The 23,172-nt window shown below is 48.2% G+C and overlaps 3 protein-coding genes across 4 annotated transcripts in view; 1 reads left to right on the forward strand and 2 right to left on the reverse strand.

The window, feature by feature from the left end:
- The window catches only part of LOC8037779 (arf-GAP with dual PH domain-containing protein 1), a 28,244-nt gene extending 24,525 nt beyond the window's left edge, over nt 1-3,719 (reverse strand). The window contains exon 1 of the mRNA XM_002405615.5: nt 3,055-3,719. Within this exon, the coding sequence (XP_002405659.4) occupies nt 3,055-3,484 (430 nt within the window). The 5' untranslated portion in view covers nt 3,485-3,719. The remainder of the gene's footprint in view (nt 1-3,054) is intronic.
- A 142-nt stretch (nt 3,720-3,861) lies between these two features.
- LOC8037778 (N-acylneuraminate cytidylyltransferase A) lies at nt 3,862-15,255 on the forward strand. Its single transcript, XM_029993260.4, has 5 exons — nt 3,862-4,153; nt 4,783-4,935; nt 5,601-5,753; nt 8,372-8,510; nt 11,877-15,255. The coding sequence occupies exons 1-5, from the start codon at nt 4,012-4,014 to the stop codon at nt 12,013-12,015; spliced, it is 726 nt and encodes a 241-aa protein (XP_029849120.2). The 5' UTR covers nt 3,862-4,011; the 3' UTR covers nt 12,016-15,255.
- A 4,004-nt stretch (nt 15,256-19,259) lies between these two features.
- Nucleotides 19,260-23,172, reverse strand: part of LOC8037775 (myocardin-related transcription factor A) — a 238,807-nt gene continuing 234,894 nt past the window's right edge. For both annotated transcript variants that reach the window (XM_040499811.2, XM_029993258.4), the window contains one exon: nt 19,260-21,178. In XM_040499811.2, coding sequence (XP_040355745.2) covers nt 20,589-21,178 — 590 coding nt within the window. In that variant the 3' untranslated portion in view covers nt 19,260-20,588. The remainder of the gene's footprint in view (nt 21,179-23,172) is intronic.

Consider the following 23,172-nt stretch of genomic DNA (forward strand, 5'->3'; position numbering starts at 1 on the left):
AAAATGTACCCCCTAAAAAAACTACTGATAATTGCCGGTGTAAAAAAAACTGCGCAGAAAAGCACCCCCCCCCCTCGGAGAACTTCTCAGCCTGCCCCCCCGCAGGAAAATGGAAAGTCTACGCCGCTGAGGAGGGGCATATGGTAAGGTAGGCCCTTGGCGTGATCCATCCCCTGCTCAACCAAGGTGATGTAGCTCATTCAAACGCATAAATCACGTTCATGCCAGTAAAATATTATTTTGGCGATATAAATAATTTTTTAAGTTTTTTTTTAAGCGAATAAAATATTAAAAAGACAAAATGACAAGTTCAGTCGAGTGATTAAAGCAAAATCCACCCTAAGCCCAAGCAAAAAGTGTTTTTTTGGCAATTAACTCTGAGCGTCTCCTGCTCACTCAGTCCTAACATTGTTCACTACCTTTCCGTGCTTCTGCGACGCTTTTGCTCTGTTCGGTTCGGCGTCGCGCTCGCGCTTCAGGTTCATCGCAAGCGTCGGAGGTCTTCCACCCGATCCTCCCAAAGTCGTATCAGTGCCGAGGATTGCCTCAACGCTTCAATGGAAGCGCGGCTACCCCTTCCCATACCTCGGCAAACCTCACTCATGAGGGCCCTCACTCACCCTCACTCACCCTCATCTTCACAGGTGAGGTGAGGGTGAGTGAGTTTCTGAATCAGGAAAATTCATGAGTGTGAAGGTGAGTGAGGGCCGTGAGGGCTGTGAGGGCGGTGAGGGCGGTGAGGGCCATGAGGGCGGTGAGTGGCGTGAGGGCCATGAGTGCGTGAGTGGTGTGGGGGCGGTGAGCGCGTGAGGGGTGTGAGGGCCATGAGTGCGTGAGGGCAGCGAGTGGCATGAGAGGCGTGAGGGCCGTGAGCGCATGAGGTGTGTGAGGGCCATGAGTGCGTGAGTGCGGTGAGTGCGTGAGGCCCCCTTGAGATCGAGGATCTTTCTCAGCAGTTTTGGTGTTAATGGCGGGTTGTTCTCTAGTTTTCCCTAGGTCGACCCGAATTGCTGAGATCGGGTGCGGCTCGGAATAAGCAAGCAACTCGGAGCAATTCGAATGCGTTTGAAACGGCTGCATCCAATCAGGGACGCAAAATTTTCACGTGATACCGTTTGAAATCGATCGTTTTTTTGGAAATAAACTGTTTCAGAAAGGTGCATTAGTATTCTTAACGAGATTTAAATGCATAAAAACACGTTTATAACGCGTAATTGTGTCTAAATAGTGCAAGAAAAATAAAATTTTATGACGACGATGGCAAATTGCAGCAATTGGTTGCTGCGTGTGATCGCGGGCAGCCCGTGTTGCTGGTGTTGCGACGTAAGGTTTCTGGGCGAATTTGTCCCATCTGAAGCTGGCCTGAGTGGCGTGAGGGCCATCAGAGCGTGAGGGGCGTGAGGGGTGTGAGGGCCGCAAGGGCGGTGAGGCGTGTGAGGGCGGTGAGTGGTGTGAGGGTAGTGAGTGGCGTGAGGGCGGTGAGTGGCGTGAAGGCGGTGAGTGGCGTGAGGGCCGTGAGGGCGGTGAGGGCCGTGAAGGCGGTGAGGACCGTGAGGGCGGTGAGTGGCGTGAGGGCGGTGAGTGCCGTGAGGGCCATGAGTGAGTGAGGGGCCTGAGGGCCGTGAGGGCCGTGAGGGCGGTGAGTGCGTGAGGGCTGTGAGGTTCAGTGAGGGTGAGTGAGGGGCTGAAGGTGAGTGTGACTGTGAGGGTGAGGGAGGGGCTGAAGGTGAGTGTAGCTGTGAGGGTGAGTGAGGGGCTTAGGTGAGTGTGGCTGTGAGGGTGAGTGAGGGCGACCTAAAATGCCGACCTCTGCCCCTTCCTAGTCGTGGACGCTCTTCCGTCGTTCGATATCGCACGACGCGAGAATGAGATACAGAAACTAGGTAACTATATGACAAAGAATCGAGAGGAGGAAAACTAAAGTGCCGAAGCGGACGATGCGAGCAGGCGAGCAGCGGAACAACGAGACCTACTAGATAGCTGGGGCCGTGAATACAGACACAACTATTAGTAGGAGGAGGCCTGTATAAAATATACATGAAACACAGTTTTTCAATTATAAAAATATGAAAACATTGATTTTAGTACAAACTTTAATTTCAATTTGCGTCTCTAGCGTACGTAGATCGTTGCCGATGAGTACGCCTTTAACAGCCGTAAAGGACGCTTCTTCAGGGTGACTCCGGAAAACATTCAAAACTGTGTAGCCATGAAATTGGTCGAAATTACCGATTCACTAGGGACCTGAAGGAACACCGTTCCCATGATTCCTTCAGTGCAGGCCGGGGCACTTGGGGGATTTAGCAAATGGTCTATTGACTCGGTCGTCTGCGTCGCCGTCCGCCCTTCAGCCTCGCAAAGTTTTTTTTTTGCCCCACTTTTTTTACAGGAAGGAGCTACGCTTGGTTAATTTTACAAGATAAAATCGACCTGTGAAATACACCTTTGGCAAAGAGTTGAGATTGCCACGCGCAGGCGCCAATTTTTACGGCCCATTTTAGACTGAGCCTCGTTATTTCATACACCTTATATATTTAAATTACTAACAGGCGACGGAAACAACGTACGCGTCGCAGTCGCAGTATGCACCAAATGAGCGAAGTTGGCAAGAGACGACGAACTTTGTCGGCCCACATCGCGAGACCGCGCTGAGCCGTTCTGCCCTCGCTTCTTTCGTGTTTGACTTTCCGAGGGCGTCCAAGCCACAAAAAGACAGGGCGCGCTAACGGTACGCAGAGGCGTTGTCAACATCCGAACACGACAGCTCACGGGTGATTCATGCCATCGATCCACAAAACCGTGACGCTCAAACCGCTGGCAGCACAATGCCCCGCTGCCCCGAAGGCCTAGAAATATTTAATTCGATCTTACGACGATCACGCCGGGTTTTACGAGAAGTTCGAAGAAGAAATTTCTCGCGCCAGATCATACATCTCGATAAAGCGCGATATCTGACAGCGGCCGCTCGCCGAGCTCTTGGTTGGTTTCGTTTGCGGACAGTCGCGGCGTAGGCCGAGAGATAGTGGAACATGACGCGCAGCAGGAGGGACCGACCTTTCTTTCCGCAGTCGGCGCATTCGTTGTTCCCGGGCAGTTTGAGCAGCTCGAGGATCCTGCGGCGGTTGTGGTCGGAGGCCATTTTTAAAGCGCGTCCCGAGAAACGGACGCCCAGCAGGAGAAGCGCTCCCCCTTCCTCCTCCCGTGGGGTCCTTCCTCCTCCAGCGGCCCACATCCCGTCATGTGACCCGGGCCGACTTCCGGGATGCGGGCCTCTGCGCTTCCGTTCGCTTCTTTTCTTGTTGATTGGCGCCTCCCTTTGCCTTCTCTGTGCTGGCTGTGCGACTTTGCTGCCTTCGAGCTCGGAGCACGTGGCGCGAAAGCTCGCGGCAGTCGCTGCAGAACGCAGAACCCAAGGATTCTCGGTTCCATCCCCAACCCTGCCCGTTTCGATCTGGACGTGATCTGGATGAGCGTCATACGTCATACCGTCCGCACCGGCGTCCGGATTATCACACTATCTCTACTGTCAGTCGTACAGCTGTCGTACAGCACAGGCTAAATTTATCATCTGGAGCGTAAAACAGTAAATTAAATAGCTCGTATTTATCTACAGAATACATGTACGCAACACTATGAGGATGCAGATGTGGAGAGTTATAAAAACTCTTACTGATACATATCTGTCTAAACCAGCACCGTGAAAGCGTTTGATTTGTGGCGCCTTCTAGCGTCCGCCAGTAAAGACAAAAATATTGCGAATAGTTTTGCAACCATTTGTCTTTATTTTAAAGCAATAGATGGCGCGAGTGATCAAACCCGGCCCTTGCATTTCGTGATGAAGGGGCGTGTCGGCCCACTTTATGCACCTCGTGGCTCCGCAGCAGCGATCGGCAGCATCCTCCTCCTCCGAGCGATGGCAGGGAAGCCGATTTCCTGTTTACCGCCCGCCGAGCTGCCTCCCTATGGTTCGGCGCTTCCCGATCTCTCGTGACGGCCCGTGATGCGGCTGGGATGGAACCCAAGCCCAAGATGCGCGTGGCGGGGCTGGTGCTCGCTCGAGGCGGCAGCGACGCCGTGAAAAAGAAGAACGCTCGACTGGTGTGCGGACTGCCTTTGTTGTCCTGGGTGCTGCGGCCGATGCGGCACTGCAAGAGTGAGTGGAGCGCCCACGCGCCGAGCCGCTCGCACCGGCCCACACTTTGCTCTTTCAATTAAGAACACGGTTTAATTCATTTTAAAGGCTGCCTTTCTGCGCACTCCTTTGATGATGCTCTCTTACGAGCGCGCCGTTGCGCCTGCGGTGATCGAGATCCATTGATTACCGTTTCACGAGAGTTTAGGTTCCGTTTTCTGTTTGTTTTGTGTTTTCGTCAGTTTAGCTTCCTGGCCATCTGGAACGAAAGATATGAGCGCGAGCTTTTAGATCGGGAACGGAGGAGCAACTGATGGGTAAGCTGAGCTCGCGCTGGCATAGCTGCTTGCGCTCCATTCCCGGTGATCAGGCGCGCTCGATTTCGTGCTCTTTTTGTGGTGGCCGTTCCACGCTCGTTCCTTTTCTGCATACGCCTCGCGTCTCCTCGTAAATATAGCAACGCCGGCCAAGGCGTGTGTTCCCAAGTGCCGCAGCTGTCGCTTTTTTTTTTCTTTTTTTAATTCGTTTGTGGCTACGATCCGGCAGCGCGTGGGATATCCCGAGCTGCGCGAACAATATATATATATATGCAGAAAGCGCAGAATAAAACGTGGGCTGGCTTTTGTTTTTGCGCTGGGGAAATCACGCAGCCCTGGACGAGATCTGGGTGTCGACGGACGAGCAGGAGATCGAGGACATCGCCAACGCCGAAGGCTGCAGCGTGCTCCGACGCTCCGAGGACTTCGCGCAGCCCGAGTCGCCCTCCATCCTGGCGGTGCAGGAGTTCGTGCGACAGGCGCCCGGTGAGCGCTCGGCGACGGCACCTCCGTTCGCTGGGCAAAAAACACTCACGGGGGCTGAACAGCTGTGCAGATGAAGAACGAATAGACTCATTTACACTCCGGTTCAGATATCAATTTGGTACAGCATTTTGTGTAGAATTGATGCGGACGAGCCAAGTTTTTGTGACATGCTTTCTTTTCTTATTTCTACAGTCGATCATTCTCTATATATTAATTTTTTTACAGAAAAAGATGCGCTTTGATTTTCCATGAGGTAAAACCTGACCACAAAAATACACCTTTAAAATAAATGTCTTGTTTTACTGTAGTTGAAATGCTGGAGCCACAAATTATATAGTGTTCACGGTAAATTTTACACTTTAAAATGAGCCGGAAAATTCAGCACCCACACATCAAAACTTTAAACTCTCACCGAATGGGCATTACTTGGTCAGTTTTACCTTGTGAAATCTGGAGGCATAGTTCTCTCGTCAAAAAAAAGTGAGACCAACAAACTTGCCTGGAGGTAATTGCGGACATATTACGGTTGACCATATATAGTTAGTGACGAATATAACTTGTGGCGCCATCTCCCGATAGGTACAGCTAGCAGGCAACAGAGGACGTCATCTGCTTGATGCATCTCGATGTGATTGGACGACTTTGCTTTTGCCATCCTCGCGCAGGTGTGGAGGTGATTGCGTTGGTGCAGTGCACGTCGCCCTGCCTCGCACCCTCCTACCTGGACGAGGCGGTCAGCCTGGTCACATCAGACAAGTACGACTCGGTGTTCTCCATTGCCCGCGACTACAAGTGGAGGTGGACAGAGCTCTCCCAAGGTGCGCACCTCTCTCTCGTGCGATGCATGGGACGCAGGAAAGAGTGCCTGGAGTGAGTGGTAGCGTTTCCAGCTGCTCGATTGGGGTCAGGTGGCTTTTGGGCCGCGTTTGCAATACAAGCTGCAAGGAAGAGTCGAAAGTATCAATCACGCTTTCCCCCTCACCCCGCAGCAACACGCACGCACTTGTGACCAACCTGCGCAGGAGGCGTCCGCACAATCTCCATGGTTTGAGTTACTCCCTCTCTTAAATCTAGGCTCGTCGTGAATGATTGCAACTGGGGGGGTGTCTTTTCCATTGCTGCATACAGAATCCCTTTGGAGCAGTTTTCCACAAGCACAAGTAGCTTGCTCCCTGTAGAAAGCTTAACCCACATACTATTTTTTTTTCTTCATAAAACATGCCGCAGAATTTTTTTGAAAGTTGGCAGTTTGTGCAAAAGTTAAAGGAGGCATTCACTTGACCTGCAGATATTGTTTGTTGCTCCCACTCTATTCCTGGCCATCTGATGTGTCCATTGAGTAGTTCTTTACCGTGTGGTACAGTTGGAAACATTCAGGAAAGTGGAAAGCAACGCTCCGTATTTAGAAGCCAAGTAAATGTTTCATTTATTTTACCTTTTACGTGAAGACGCTGCCTTTTTCTGTGCTTGCAGACATAAAGTACAGGCTAAGCTCGTTATAACAGACCTTGATTTTAATCAAGATTTTGGTCTGTTGTAAAAGGAGTATGTTGTATGCAGATATGAAGTTCAGTCAATGGTGCATAGAGGGAAACCAACCGAACTTCACAAATCGGTATGTTATATCCAAATGTCTGTTGTAACCAGGTCTGTTATAATGAGCTTAGACTGTATTTTTTCTTTCCGGGGTACATTAGAGCACTTTCATACACAAACAACAAAGTCACCTGCAGGGGGTGGAGCAATAGTGGCAGCAATAGAGAGTGCACAGAACATGCTCCGAATTACCGAAACACGAGTCAGAGTCGTGGTCGCGGGCTCTCTGGTCTTTAATGGAGGGCAGGAGTAACACTTGTGGTTAGTAGTCAAGGAATTAAGGAAGCACTAAACTCCCCAGAAACCTTTTATTTTTTTATTTCAGGTGCCACTAGGGCATGCATGCTATAAAATACCCCCCTCCCTCCCCTTTTTTAAAAAGAAAGTGCAATACCTACATTGCGAGACTCATTTGAGTGATTCCAAAACATGGTTCTATGTTATATATAATCAGCAAATATACTTTTTTTTTTATTTTTGAGGGAAGGGGAGCATTTATTCTATTACATACAAAATGTTCTATCCAATTACTTAAAAGAAATGTTTTTGGTTTTGGGGGCGCAGGGGGGGTTTAATGTTTTTATTTCTTTTGCAGTTGAGCTTTGTTATCAAAACTCTCTGGTCTCCTTATTTTCGAAAAGAATACCAGTGAGGATAAATCAGTGCACAACATTTTTTAAATAATCTAATGCGAGCACATGCTATGCTAGCAAGCTGTCCGGATACAGAAAGCATTGAAGGGAAATATTGAGAGTGAAAAGTGGTTGCTTCTTTTCCATTCGGTTTCATTTTCGCGCATCCGCTTTCAGTCAACATTTAGCGACCTCAAACCCTTGCATGGGATGATGAGTTCTCTGCATGGGATGACGAGTTTCTCTGCATGGGATGATGAGCTCTCATTCTCCAACCTCAAGTCTGAGAAGTGTTATAAGTCTGAACCGAAAGAGTCAGAACTCCTATTGGCACTACCCCAGGAGCAATCAACACCACGGGAAATGGCCTCCTCTAGCATATTACTTTAGCAGAGCGTCGAATTTCAAAACTAAATAGCCCCAGCAAATTGAAATAGGGGACACATGACCAATGAAAATGGGCACCGTACTGAAGTTTTTATAACAACTTACATGGAAGCTGTGACATGGACCTATGCCATGCCGCCGTATCACAACATCCGCACTAGTTGCTATAGAAATTTTCGCGTGGTGCCCATTTTCACAACTCGTGTGTGTCCGGTTGAACCCCGTTGAGTATGCCTCTCACCGAGCACCAATGCACTGCGGAGAAGCAACACCTGCGGAAGCAAGCTCCGCAGGTGTTGCCTTTCTGCAGGGCTGCCGTGCTCGGAATGCAGCACACTCAATGGGGCCGCGAGAGCAAAAAATGTGAATTACGCGAAAATGCCATTTAAATTAAGTGGCTTATGGATACATTGCAAACATAGTGAAAAAACCAAAACTTTAAAATTTCTTTGATTTCACCAGAATTATGAAATCTCAGAGTTAGAATTATTGCGAACGTGCTGTGTGAGGAGACGCTGAAACTGCAGTTTGCTAGAGCGAAGGTTTTGTAGTATTGGCAAGATCAAATGCACACACTTACTATCATAAATGGTCCTTTATATCATCGCCAAAAGTTTTTTGAGCCAACAGTGGAAGAATGATGCGCAAAAAAAATTGCAAATTGCGAGTGTTGATGGCTACCATGGCGGCAGTGTGTTCTCTCGTCGTAAAAGATCCCAAGAGGTTGTAACGCACTCGTCCGTAAGCAGTAGCAAGTGAGTAATAGAGCCTTTATAGCCTTGGGTCTTGTGGGGAGAAACGTTTTGTTCTGGGCCCTGCAGATGGCACCACGAGGCCGCTGAACTTCGACCCTGCCCAGCGGTTATGCCGACAGGAGTGGGCAGGCGAGATCGTGGAGAGCGGCCACTTCTACGTCACCAGGGCCGAATTTGTCCGAGAAGGGCTGCTCCAGGGCGGAAGGCAAGCACACTCTCGCACGACGCTTTCGCTCTTCGTGGGGCAGTCGCTTGGAAGGTCGCTGCCTGAGTGGACAACTAAGAAGACCTCCGGTGGATGGTGTTTTGCCTGTTTTCTTTTTCTAATAAATTTATTTATATATATATTTATTTATTCATGTACCCTCATTGGCCATCGGCTTTAAAGAGGAAAGTGGGACAACAAAAAGTAACACTAAACAACAAAAAAAAACTAATTTTTTTCTTAGTTCAGGAAGGCTCGGTACAGTGAAGGGTGTTTGTAGTGTTTTTAAACAGGTAATAATTAACAACGGATAGACTAGATGCTGGAAGGTGATTTCATTCAAAAGAAGTTTAGGGACAAATAAATGGTGTGTCAGTCTTACAAATAAGGCCATGTCTCAAATACCACCAGACCTATACTCATTGGCACCTTGAGAGAAAAGCAAATTTTGGGCATAATTCATGCGCTGTGCTTAATAGTTCTTATAAGATTTATTAGTTGGAGAAATAATGCAATGCTTTTTTACATTTAGATAAAATATACCTTGTAAATATACAAAATACTTTTACATTTTGATAAAAACACAAAAATCTTATCTTAAATGCGCATACAAGCAGGAAATTCATAATGTTCCGCAAGAAGGCAGCCTTTTTTACCGCAGCTCTCGAGCTGAAAATGGGTAGGGCTACGGTGTTACTTCGAAGAAAAATGAATGACGCCAGTTGTAAAGGAGCCTGCTGATGTGGGATAAAGACAGAACCAGACCCCTTCAATATGCTTGGAGCCACAAAACTTCTCACTAACTAGAAAGCTATTTAGTTTGAGAATTCTAAAATAACCTCAATGGCCTACGTGCATGTTTCCCTCCAGTGACTTTACTTTCTGGAATTATGTATACCGTAAAATACCGGGCAAGCGTTCACTCAAAATTTAAAGTAAACGCGGTCATCAATTTTACATATCACTCTACTGTGCACATTTTCCCAGATCGTTAAATTTGGGAATGGGCGCTTAGTGTGGAATGGGCTGGTGTGCAGTATTCTACGGTAATACCTTTCCTTATTGTGTGATTATTTTCATAATTATTTTAGTGTTTTTTATTTGTTTGTTCATCATTGCTATGCTGTTGTTCCCTCAAATGATGTTGCAGTGTGTGTAAATAAATATAATTAACTACATAGCTTTCTAAGAATAGAGTCTAAGAATAGAGAACTATATAGCCTTCTAAGAATGGAGTCTAAGAATAGAGATCTTGTAGCATTGTCCACTGATATAAATATGCCACAGTATGAACAAGATATTTTTAGAGTTTCTGTTCGTTAAAGCATTTATGCGGGAGACTTTTGAACCACGTTTGAAAGGTTGAGCAAATGTCGCAACCACACTTTACTGGAGCACAGGAGGGAATTTTAACATAAAAAAACCTAAGCCAAAATAGCACTCGGATGTAATTTATATGAACCAAGGGTATAGCATGGATGTAATGGGACACAATGAAGTCAAATTTATTTATTTATTAACTCATTCTACAATGTCCGAAGGGAATTATTGCCCTTGGACTTTTATAAGGAAAGTGATAAAGGTCCAAGTACACAAGTGTAGACAAATATGCATACAAGTATACACAGACACTAGCATCATTTGGAACTAGCACAAAGCCGGTACAAGTACGTAGAAACAGGGCAAAATTTGTGAAGGGTGGACTTGGTGTTTGCTCTACTTAAAAAAAAAAACAAAAAAAAAAAACAATAAAATGTAGAAAAAAATGTAAAGGGTTTAATTGGGACACATATTTGTTTTCCTTAATTTTCCCCTAAAAATAAATATCTGCACAATGTTTACCACGCTAGGCGAAATTTAGGTGGAGTTCACCCCCCTCTCTAGGGCCCGCCCACAGAATGGTAGCCCCACCCATTACTACTGAATTGGCTTGGCTGCTCGGCTAAACATGTTTTGAAGCTTAACGTCTCCCTGTTGCGACCGGTGCATTCTAGTCTGCTGTTTACACTGTCTGCTATAGTCAGTTACAGGTTAAGAAGGTAGCGGCAAATGCCCCTCAAAGGGAATCAGATATCCCTCCGCCACCTCCGCATCCAATAGCGTCCCACCGTTTCCGTGACGTCGCGGCCAACGGACGAGGAGGGTCTTGCCTTTCTGTACATATTTGCTTCATCTTTCGACTTTGACTTAGCATTGTGGAAGCCACGAGAGGGAGATTAGAGTTCTCCCCCACCGACGGACACAAATACGACTTTCGGGGATTAGCTTCCCCCCCGATGGATACAAAGGCTGCTTTCAGGGGCTCGGTTCCCTCTCTGATGAATACAAAGGCCGCTTTCTTAAAAAGTGGGATCGGAGACAAGAGGGAATCCATTGAAGCGGAACAAGGAGTGTTTCCAGTGAACTCTTCTTTCGACTGCGGAGAGATTTGAAACGGGCGCATCACACTTGTGGGAGGAGCTTCTCCTACCTTCTTGACTTGTAACCGACTATAGTTGTGCGGGCAGACATGCGGCAGCGTACGGCGTCGTCTGCTATTAGAACATATTCTACTATCACCCATAGAACGGCCATAAAACACGGCCATGAAAGTGGCACGTCCGCATCTGCCGTTGCTTGCGTCCGTCTGCTATTTTGTTTCTGTCTAAATCTATCTGCGATGATCACCAGACGCAACCATGAAACAACATTCTAGCGTTTCATCATGCATGAGCCACGGTCCAATACAATCGTCAGCGTCTGTTGGTATGTAGTAAAAAGCGACAGAGAACACTAAAAAAATCAACTAAATAAATATGCAGTCCTTCCAGCTTTTCTGTTCTTTTTTTTTTTTTTTTATGGCATTTGCGAGTTAGGTGGGTGAATGTCATGACACACAATTAAGATGCGACCTAAAAATATTTGCTTTGGAAGGCCAGGTGTACTACAAAACTTGAGAGCTACTGGCCTTTCGAAGCAGAACGACAGGAACATACCTGGACAAACTTGATGCGAGCCCAACGCCCGATTACCTCTAGCTAAATGGCTTGCATATTCTTATTTGTTTAGGTATCTTGTTGGTATTGAAACCCTGGTTGCAATTGCGATGGTTGCACAATTCACAAAGCAGTAGGGTTGCTTTTACGAGAACCAACATCTTTATTCAGCATCAACACACACAAACGAATGAGTCAAGCCAGATCAGCCAGATCGAGCAACATAGTTGGTGTCGAACCCTAAGCTTAGGCCAGTTCCGCTACGAAACGTGATGACATTTAATCTGCTCCTCCTCGGAGAAATGCTTCGTGATAAACACTATAATCTGGGCAGTTGGCCTTTTACAAGCGTGTAAAATGAACCGACGATGACGAGGACGATGATGTGCAGGTGTGGCTACGTGGAGCTTCCAGACTACCTGTGCCACGAAGTGGACACGGAGGAAGACCTGGTGATTGCCGAGCAGAAGCTGCAGAAGTACGGCTTCAAGGGGGACATTGTGCTCGACGCACCCAGCGAGTTCCAGTAGGCCTCGTCCAAAGCACAAAGCGGCCACCGCCGCACTATTTATTTCACGCGCTACTATTTATTTTAAATTATTCGTGCCCGGAGTCGCCGGACACTCGGAGAGTACCGCACCCCGCTGTGCCCCTGCCTCTAAAGCCACTAAATAGGCCACGCTCAGAGTGTCGGCTCCCTGATTTTCTTATGGGCGCCGCCATTTTGTTGCTTAGGGCAGAGAGGGTGCAATTGGCATTCGGTATGATTCAAGAACACACTTTTCTGAGCTCTAGATATGGTGTAGGGAAGCTCGGGCGATATCCTTTTTCTCTCTCACAGACTTGCGACATTTCTGGGGGATGGACAACTGTTTTGTGCAGTTTCAGATAAAGCTTGGGATAGCTGGCAACAATGATTTTAAGCACCAAGATGGCTCGGGTGTCGTTACTCCGAAGCGTAGCTTACCGAATCTGTCTACTTACCCTGACCGCTGGCCAAGCCGAGCTCAGCCGATCACCCCTGACAGTCAACTGCCAAAGAAAAACTATGTTTTGCACTCCTCGAGCAGTACACAAAAGCATTAAATCTGGTCGTCGTAACTTGGGTGTTTTCGAGGTTTATTTTATCCACTTATTCGATCGACACTTTTTGGTGGGATCGGTGGCCGAGTGTGGTAAAGTGTTACGAAAAATAAATAGCGCAAAGGACACACAAGAATACGAAGACGGGACTGGTGCTAGTCCCATCTTTGTGTTCTTGTCTGTTCTTTGCTCTACGAAATATTCATAATGCTTATCGACCTAGCTTACCTCATATTTTAGGGATAAAGTGGCAAACGGGGCAGGTTTGTCCTGTGTGCTCCTTTTGTTTGTCTCATTTTTGGTGCTGCTTTTCATTACATTCTTAGTTGCGGCCGAGCGCATTAACATACTGCAGCTTGGAGCATGCAAAGAGAAAGCTCGTGCCACAGGGCCCAGAAGTCCCGGGTTTAACCTCCACGCCTGCCCGTCTCAATCTGAACGAGCGTCGTAGCGGCACAAGATTGTCTGTGCCAGATTAGCGGTGCTACTGCACTGGCAAAATCTCTTATTCATAGTGGAAGCAGCAGATGTTCATTGGAGTTTATTAACATTCTGTCGATAAAAAAGTATGTACAATGCAATTCGTCGATTTTCGGTGTTGGACAAAGGGTGTGCACTTAACCGGGGCTCGTACCGAATAAAACTGGACACAGCCAGGGGGTTTCATTGAAAACAGCTTCGGTTTGGGGTTTTTAGTTTGCTTCGAATTTGGTGAAACTGGCTTGGAAGTTAATTTTTGTGTTTTATCGATGTGTTCCAAAAACATGGAACCTAATTACTATCCAGTGCTTTTGCAACATTTTGTTCATTTGCCTTCGAAAAAACCGTTGACCGGGAAGGTTTTGTCAGGGCTCGTTCGCAATTTGCGTCGACTGCGTTGCGCTGCATTGCATCCTGCAGCACAGCATCCCCCCATTGGCCCGTCGTAAGGGTAGCCATAGAAACAGCTTGATGCAAGCAGTCTTGACGGAGTCGAGCGCAGTCAAACAAGGTGCCTGAACCAACCTGAAAGGGCAACTCCAGTCAATAGTTTTGAATTTAGGATTACGACTCTTTTCATCTAAGGCAACGTCCCTAAATTATGAGGTATAATCTTTTTTTTCTCGATATTGTGCATAGCTTTATTATCGCGACTCAAAATTTGGTTTTGTGCGTCTGCGGCAAGACTGAAAGTGTCTGCTAGAGGGATGGTAACACTGATCATTAGCCGTACGGCCGCAATGTGACATCAGTGTGGTGCTCCGGTGCACAGTACAACCAATCATTCGGAACTCCACCGAGACGTGACGTCACGAGGGTGCTGCGCCAGTATTCCTCGACTAAGAGCTAACCACTGAAGAGCAGCTGGTTGGATCCTTGAAATCGGTTTTAATGGAAGATGCTGCTTCACTTTAACGTAATATTTCGGCTGCGATCATATTTCGTGCCACTAAAGCGATACCAGTCACTTATATCGGTATTGTTTTCGACTGGAGTTGCCTTTTAAGGCTTTGCCCAAGTGGTACATAGTGCAAGACCAATCCGGGCCCCACATGGGACAGCCTCTGGTCTTGTCGGCCTAATCTGTAGCAGAGTGTAGCCGCTGAGGGCAACTTGGGAACAACTTTGGAAGTAACAAAGCGCAAAGAAATGGTGTGTTCGTCTGCACCATGCTTTATTCCAGTTGGTATGGCATTGCTGTTTACTGTCGTTGGCAGACTTCAAGTTATGTCAAATGATTAAACGTCTACACATTGGGAGTGTGTAGAAACTTTAGTCGAGAGGCTGCAGATGAACTACTTGCTAGTCTGGAAACTTTGACAGTTTCTGCCCTAGTAAAGTTTGTCACCACTAGCAACACTTTTCCATAATTTTTTTTTTTTTTCAAGCAGGTGTGGCACTTGTCATGAGGTTTTCCAATTATTTCGAAATGTGACCCTCGGGTCTAAGTATAGATAAAGTTTCCAGTCATCCATCTTGTGACGGGTCCATAAGGTTTTACGTAAGAGTGGACACACCCGGTGACTTTTTCCATGGAGGCTTCTCAGAACCCACGACCATTCGTTGGGTTTTCCGAGTGATCCGACTGCTTGACTTTAAACGTCGGCAGCACACCTTTGGTGCTTCAATGTGTCCCTAGGGAAAGCATCCCCATGGCATGACGAAAGGGCTCCAAACTAGGTCATTTAATGATTGCGGTATCACATTGCTCTTTGCTGTCATTGGTAGACTTGCAAGTTTCTCGAGGGATCGAATGCCTGCGCACCGGGGATCGAGAGGCCACGTGCCCGGCCTTTATTATGACGAGGCCCGGTGGCTGCGCCTTGGCACATCAGCAGGCAGAAATCGGAGAATCGCGGTAGTGCTCCACGAATGTCCGGCGACTCCAAATGCTCCCGACACCTCCCACAACTCGCGTCGTAGAGAACTTAGTCTATTTTATGCAGCGTCTCCAAATACCGCATTATCTGTGCATTTTCTTCGTGTGTGCGGACGGCTGCAGTAGCAGTCCCCGTCCGTTCAGGACGGAGCGCACGCACACCGCCATCTCTGCGCACTCGTCGCATGCACGCTCATTGTCACCGTTCCACCGTGGCATGGCAAGGCTCCTGTCCCAAAAGCGGGCGGCGAGGCTTTCTTTTCTAGCCGTACCGCATCGACGCTTCAATTTTCCGCGTCGTTCAATAAAGGCGTTGTCGTACCTTGTACACCACCCGTTTTTGTGCACTTCATTTCTTCTGGGGGCCGTTGTGTCGGTGCTTCATTACTGCCAGCAGTGGGTCTTCTTCACTTCATCGGTTCAAGCCTGTTTTTTTTTCAATGTGAAAGCATTAACTGTTTCATGGAGCGAGCCGACGTCATCAGTTTGAAGCGCGAAAACGGCACCTTAAATCCTTTCTCCAAGTGTAGCCAGCTCCCAGCTATGAAACCACGTGAAAAGCCTAGACACGGCACCTAGTTTCCCAGATTCGAAAGGGGCGAAGTAAAGCTGATAAATTTTCGGCTGAAGTCCCATTGGCTGACGCACGTCGACGATGCTCTCATTGGCCGCTGCGCGTCAGTTCAATGATCGCTCACTCGATGGCGCTGCGTGTCCGCAAAGCAGTGGCTCCACCGTTCCACGCCCATGGTCAGCGCACCATACTCCGCCAACGAAACGAGAGCGAAGAGTGGCGTGTGCATAGGCGTAGGCTACGGGGGGGGATGGGGGGGCATCGGGGCTCGTGCCCCCCCCTCCCCCCCTCGGGCCATGATCGTTACCGAGATGCCGTTTACGTGCCATTTAACGAGCTTCTAGTAGTGGCTTGTAAACAAAATAACGGCCACGTTGCCTTTATTGACAGAATACATGGGAAATGGAATCCTAGCGTGCTTTCGTTAGCTTCAATCTCCAGTTCTGGCGAGAAGCTAACGCAACATCAATCACTATTACGTCCGCTTGATCTGCTTCCACAGCAGATTGCTGTATTGCGATGTCCCACCAGAAAAAAAAAATAAAACAACCGCAAGTTCATATAGCGGGCGCCTACTCCATCTGGAGCTGTTCCAAAAGTCCGTTTAGTAGCGACTGCAACGGAGTTCCTCGAACCGGAGTCGTGGACGTGGCGACACAACTTAACGCGCCCAATGAAGCGATAGATGATTCAGTCGTCCGCGAAGAGCGGCATGCGTCATTAATAAAGTTAGAAAAAGTAATGGACCAAGAGCACTGCTGTTGCAATGATAGCTGAAGAAGATATACATACGCTGTAAGCTGTACCCCCTAAAATAAACTACTGATAATTGCCGGAGTAAAAAAAATTGCGCAGAAAAGCACCCCCCCTGGGAAAATGGAAAGTATGCCACTGGGCGTATGTGCTTTTGCGTTCACAACTCGTAAGAAGTGCTTAGGTGTACCTCGAGCCTTCTTTAATGCGAAAGCATTAACTGGTCTCATGGAGCGAGCCGACGTCGTCAGCTTTCAAACTGTGCCAAACAACTCTTAAATCCTTCTCGCCAGCTCCCAGCTATGAAACACTGCAAAGCTAGCCAGTGGCACCTTTTACGCTTCGGTCCCTTTGGCCGGCGCACGTCGACGAGGCTCCCAAAAGCCGGACATGCAGTGCAATGGGGCGGCCGGTCATTGAAACTGACACTGCGCGTCGGTTTCAACGACTGCCGACATGTTGGCGCTCGCTCGACCTAGCAGCTTCCAGGTCCCCTAGCAAGCTGCTAGGGGACCTGGAAAATCCTCTCAATGTTTTTGTAATAAAGGTTACAATTTTCATTAGCAATACTAAGCACATTAAGGGGGAACACTGGTCTTGGAGCTTTTTTTCTTATTTTATGACCAAACTCAATGAAACTGCACAGGCTTGTTCAGCTTTTTGTGCTGATTTCATATATCTGATAATTTCTTGATTCAGTAAAATTGTCCTGAGGATAATTAAAACTTACCTGCCTTTGTTTGGAGGAATGATAGGGAAAAAACTGCTCAACGAAATATCTTTTTTAACACATGGCCAGATACTACGAAGTGTAAAGAATACAACATTGGAAGCACTTTTAAGATAAACCCATTATTAGTGATTTTACAACATATTGGAAGTTCAGTGCTCAATGCATGGCTAACAAGTAATAAAACAAAAGATCAAATAAAAAATTGTCTAGACTTATATTAAAAAATCTGCTCTCAACATTGTATGCTTCAGACATTTAGCAGCACATTTCAAGAAAGGTTATATTTCTAACTGCTGTAGATGCTGAGATATCCCTCCTGCAAATTTTCAACGAGTCCAAAAATTGTGTTATGTGAAAACAATATTTTAGAGTCAACTTTAATGCACATTCAGCCCGCATAGACATTATAAATTGATTTATAGCTTGAATATTTATCCACGAAATTAGAAGCGTGGTAGATTCAGAAGAACAACAGCCGTCGCCGTTTTCAAAAGAATGCAGTTTTAGAAAGTTTTTGGCTCTAAAGACCCATGTCCCCCCTTAAGGAAGATGGAGTTGTTTGGCTTCAAAGGAGAGACATTCAGTTGCGCTTTAACTAGACGCGCTCGAAGAATCTGGCTGCTAGGAAGTTTCCGGGATTCCTTGGGGAGTCCAACTCGGGAGCCAATCACTGCATTATATCGCCTGTAGCTTTTACGTCAAAGTTGCAACTACGCATTTTTCTCGCTGAAAGTGACAAATAGTAGCCACGGCTGGTTCCCACACTTGCGACTGCTTACGACGCGAGAACACAGTTGCATGCTGGTGCCATCTACAAGGTGGCTGTGGAAGTGCGTTTTACTAGGGCGAGGTTTTGCATTATTTGCAAGGCAAGATGTACTACGTATTAGCTATGAGAAATGCTTGTTTATAACATTCTGAAAGTATGATACACCGAAATAGGAAATATACGGATGTCGGAAACAAGGGATTAGAGAAAATCCTTTTAATTAAAGATACCTTTAGTAGTGATAATAAAATGTTTCAAGTGTTTCACCTGATACATGGCACCAGTGTGTTCTCTCGTGTGAAGCGCTAGACATCCTGACTTACCCAAGTACCGCCATCGTCTGATCGTGTCATGGGCACTAATATTGGATGCTGGCGGACGTCGCCATTTTTGCCTTGTGGCACATCCCTCATCCAGGCACACATTCTCCTATTGGTCTACTGCAGATGACGGTGCTGCGCCGACTCGACAAACTAAATTGGTGGCGACGCTCTGCCATTTTTGGCTCAAGTGTGTCCCAGCATGCACAACCTTGGCGGTACTTGTTTATAAAATCCATTCAGCGCTTTACTCTTGCGAGATGAGGCCGTAATGCACTGTCGTAAGCAGTCGCAAGTGTGAACGAGCCTTTACTTGTTATACTGAAAGTAACGTGTAATGCGACGTCATTTCACGATAAAAGTCGTCAGGTTACCAGCAGATCGATTTGCAACAAGACCCCTGGGTCACGGGTTCTCAAACTGGATTCCTACATGCCCAGGGGTTCCCCAGACTCCCCTCGTGGGCTCTAAAAAAAAACTTCCGGGACCGCCCCAGCCAAGTAACGCATACTTTCAGATTGAGCACCATTTTGAGCAGATCTAAGCCGCCCATTGGAGCGCAATTGTTGGATGAGCACTCCCTATTTGCAATTTTGTTTGCAATGTTCATAAGCTTCCACACTGCTTTACTGCTTAAAGTTCGAGACTGAAAGTGGTGGGGGTCCCTCCAGATGGAAAAGTTTGAAAATGCCCACTTTAGACGGACGTTGTGAACACCGTAAACAAAAGCTTCAGCTTTTCCTCAGTGAAACTATACAGTAAGCATGGCCTTTGCTTGGCAGGAGCAGCAACTTGGAGGACTCTCTACTACCCTGAAAAGTTTCGGGTTAAGTGAGGCAAGTAGGTGCTATGTGGCTCGTACTTACGAGTTGGTGCAATCTTTATTGAGAAAACAAAAAGGGAAACTGGATGGAGACTTAGCTTTTGCAGTAAATGTCTTCAGTTCGTGCAGAATTCCTTTTCCCCCTAAAGGCCAGCCCACACATACTCCACAATGCTACTTCGGTGCTATTAGTCAGCGTTGAAAATGGCACCGACGTTGCGCCATATTAGCGATACAATGCGGATATGGTGCTGCACCAGTGCTAAGTTACGTTCTAGTCGGCGGTGCATCAACGCCGTTCCTAGTGTTGATTTAACGCTGCGACGTATGTGCGAACCAGCTTTAAAAGAGAGCTTGGACTTCACATAGAGTATTTCTTTATTTTTCTTCAGCACACTACACCAACACAAATTTGCTCCATCCGATTATGTACAAGTAGGAGCACACATTTGATCACTGCCTAGAGCAATGGCAAGACAACGCACCGTGCGACAGAAACCATCTCGTTAGTTTAGCTCGTTTCTCTCGGCACTCTGTTATGCACAAGTGGCCTAACGCTGACGTGCTCTGAATTAGGAAACCTCTCTATACAACCACAGCCTGTGTACAACCAGAAAGGAGGAAGGAAACCTCGTAGAAAAGCCGAACCTTGAGCCTGAAATTTCAGTCGAAGAGACTCCATACACTACCCCCGGGAGAAGGAACGGACAGCAGACCGTACGTCTAGGCACGGCCGTCTACAAAACTCTCAATACCTACGTGATACAAGGCACTGCTCGTGGGTGCACTGCATGGTACCCAGTCCACAAAAAAAAAAGACACGCATTTGTTGGCCCCGTTTGGGCAAGTAATGCACGATTCCCGCAGAATGGGCTTTCGGTCCGAGGCTACTCCCACTTGCGCTAAAAAAAGTCCACTTACCCCGCAGAGAGGAAGGGGCGGTCTGCTTGCCATGAATCTTATGTATATTATGTACATGCAATTGTTACAACCTCAATCTCTTTGAAAACACAAAACGATGGACGACAGTGGCACGTCCGCCGGGGCTACGGTTTACGTCGCCGTTTTTCCCGCGGCCTCTCTCTCTCTTCCGGGCCGACCTTTCGTGGAATGTGGCTCTCCGATGGGGCGAGAGAACCTGCTCGCTGCTGCTCCGGCGCGCCGGTAAACCAACGGAGTAGTCCGGCCTCGCAACTCCCTCGGTTAGTTTGGGCAACGACGATGGACTCCGGGATACGACGCAAGTGGCCCAACGAATTCAAAGTTTGTCCCCTTCCGAGATTCCTAAATCTCGCGTTTCTGCGCCGCCACTTTCAGAAACAATCGGAAAAATTGCCGAGTTTGGAGCAAAGCGTATTGTTTCTGCCTGCCCATCCTGGTCTCGAAATTGGAATCGTCAAGAGGACAAACAGAGCGTGGCCGTTTTCTTCTTTAGGAGTGAGCATTTTGAAAAGGGGGGAAATGGAAGACCGTAGGACGACATGGCGGTTACATTTCTATGGGCGCCTGGTGGCGGTTACCGAACGCCCTTGGTCCGCGGCGGACTGACGGAGTTCAGCGACACTCTCGCCACGAGTGCGGCATCGCTCGCACAACCGACAAAACGACAGTCACAAACACGACAGACGACGGCCGGCGCCGCTTTGCCGTCGTTGGACCGCTTGGCTCCCCGCTAGCGCTGGGCATGCATCAGGCGATGAAGTCGGTGCTGTCCCAAGAAGTCCGAAAGTCGTCCCACGTCCGGAAATCCGGGTCCCCGGCCGGGAACAGGTCAAAGGGGTCGTGGACCTCTGCGTTGGTCGACAGCAGCGGGTCGTGCTGCGCCGCGTTGGTCGCCGTACCGGCCGCCGTCGCACTTCCTGCTGCGTTCTGCGGAGCCGCGGAAGATGACGAAGACGAGGCGTTGGGCATCATGACGTCGAGCCAGTCCGAGAGCTCGATCTCCATGCTGAGCGTCGGGTCGGCGAGGTCGGCCGGTTCGGGGAAGCTGTTCCGGCTCGGCTGCTTGGACCCCTCGGCGAGCATGCCCAGGTCCATGCCCTCGAAGTCATCGATGTCCAGGTGGAAGTCGAAGTCCAGCGAGGCGGAAGGGGGTGGAGTCTCGCTGTCGCACGACAGGGCCAGGGAGGGCGGCGTCCTCTCGCCAAACGTCGTGGCCTCCGACGAAGGGGGTGGCGTCGGGAAAGACGGCGGCGTGCACACCAGCAGGGCACCCATGTCGCCGCCATTGATCGGAGTCGTAGGTGTCGGAGGCTCTTGTGCAGCACTTGGCGGCAACTCTGTGGAAGGCAAGCGTCGAGAACTTGAGGCAACGGATCGGTACGAGCAGCACAACAAAACATATCTGCCATACATCCTTAGGTGCCTGTCGGTACGGTGCCTGGAACACGTTTCAGACTGGTGCGCTTACTGCGCCCAAAAAAGTGGCCCCTTACTTTCCGCTCAATGACGTCATCCAAATGTCACGTCATCGCTGGCCGCGATCCTGGCAGTGTTGCAGCAGCGCTGGCAGACGTTGAAGCCTTTGGCAGCCAATTGACGGTGACACTCACGTTTTCATGCTTTTTACAGCGGAGCTGTTAAGGGCAAGTTTCCTCACCATCGTGTTTGCCAGCAAACAAATGATGACGCAGAACTCTGGACAGCTACTGCCATCTATGAGTGACGGCGGCAATCGGACAATCGGCTTGCCGGTTGTCTGGCTGCCGCCGTCGCTCATAGATGGTGGCAACTTTCCAGCCTTTCCACTCTGGCTTGCCGACTTGTGGCTGGCCATTACTTCAATCCCACTAGAGTAGAGCTTTGCTGATCTTCCTTCTTCACCAGAGTGGGAAGGCTCAAAGTTTTTTTTCTTTTTCCCACCTTCTATATGTCCAACCAGCAGGGTCACGACATCCGTCACAATGACACTCCTGCTTCTGCGACATCGTTTGTTGCCACATCAAGACCACTTTTGAAGTAGGGGCAGAATAGGAGGTAGACGCACGAGTCAGACTCCTTCCAGGCACCATAATGTCAGGGAAACAAAAATTAAGGAGCCCCGTTTTAATCCACAGTAGTCAGACTGACAGCTCTGACACGTCACGGTAAAGTCATTGGGCTTTGCCGTTGCGCCCTCACGCACCGTGGGGCGTGTGAACTAAAGCGTTGGGAATGAAATGAACATCAGACCATTTTGTTCCGAACGTTTTTGTTTCTTTTTTGTTCCGGAGGGCGTGAAAGCATGTCTCTCAGCACGAGCCCATGGCGTTGATGGTGCTATAACGGCATTTTGTGGTAGCCTACTGTTTTTTCCGGAGAGGGCGTGCAGTGGACATCGGGTATTACAAAAACCCAAAGCATAGAGCGGGTTATTAACGCTGCGGCACAGCTCGGTGGTAACGTCTCTGCTTTGCACGCGGCAGACCCAGGTTCGATTACCGCGCGCGGAGGCGGGCATTCTTTTTTAAGGATTTTGCGACATCGAAGACGGACGCCCTACATAGCCAACTACAACATCAACAAGGGACGTCACTTCTAGTGGTGGGAGAGCCCCATAACGGCCATTGCAGTAAAAGTCGTAGCCCTTTTTTTGGACACTGCCCAAATGTAACGGTAATGGTCCCAACCAGACTCCAAAGTTTCAGAACAAACCACCATCTTGTTCAAAAGTTACAAGCGATTTTCGGGAATTTTGAATGGGAAAATGGTGGCCAACAAAGCCCACAAATATAGGGTCACCCAAGTCACCACGCTCGGTCTAAAATGGACCGTAAAAATCGATGCTTGCACGTAGCAATCCAAACTTTTCGTCAAAGGTGTATTTCACACGTCGGTTTTTTCTTGTAAAATTAGAAAGCGTAGCTCTCTTCCTGTAAAAAATAGGGCCAAGAAACTTGCCTGGGTCAACGGCGGGCGGTGACACAGACAAACAAGTCGAGTTGTGGGACGCGTTTGTCATGTGTATGGATAGATGGCGTCGCGAGCATCGTCGGAACGTTGGAAGGTGCAACCGACCAACGAAAGAAAGCAGACGACACGCAGACGAAATTCGTTGGCAGCAAAAGCGCCGTTACTATGCAGGCGCATTTTTTTTGTTTGTTTTGTTTTGCTTTTATTGTTTGCATTTATTTTTAATTAAAAGTACATTACAAAAAGATTGTGTTAATTTCAATAAGCCACGGTGGATGTGAGCCATCTCGATAAGAAGGTAGCACCATCTATCAAAACGCGCGCCAAACGCACCCCGGAACTCGACTTGGTCGTCTGCGTCGCCGCCCGCCTTTGACCGAGG

The sequence above is a fragment of the Ixodes scapularis genome, unplaced genomic scaffold (genome assembly GCF_016920785.2).
Source record: "Ixodes scapularis isolate PalLabHiFi unplaced genomic scaffold, ASM1692078v2 PGA_scaffold6__148_contigs__length_123643588, whole genome shotgun sequence".
Lineage (NCBI taxonomy): Eukaryota > Metazoa > Arthropoda > Arachnida > Ixodida > Ixodidae > Ixodes > Ixodes scapularis.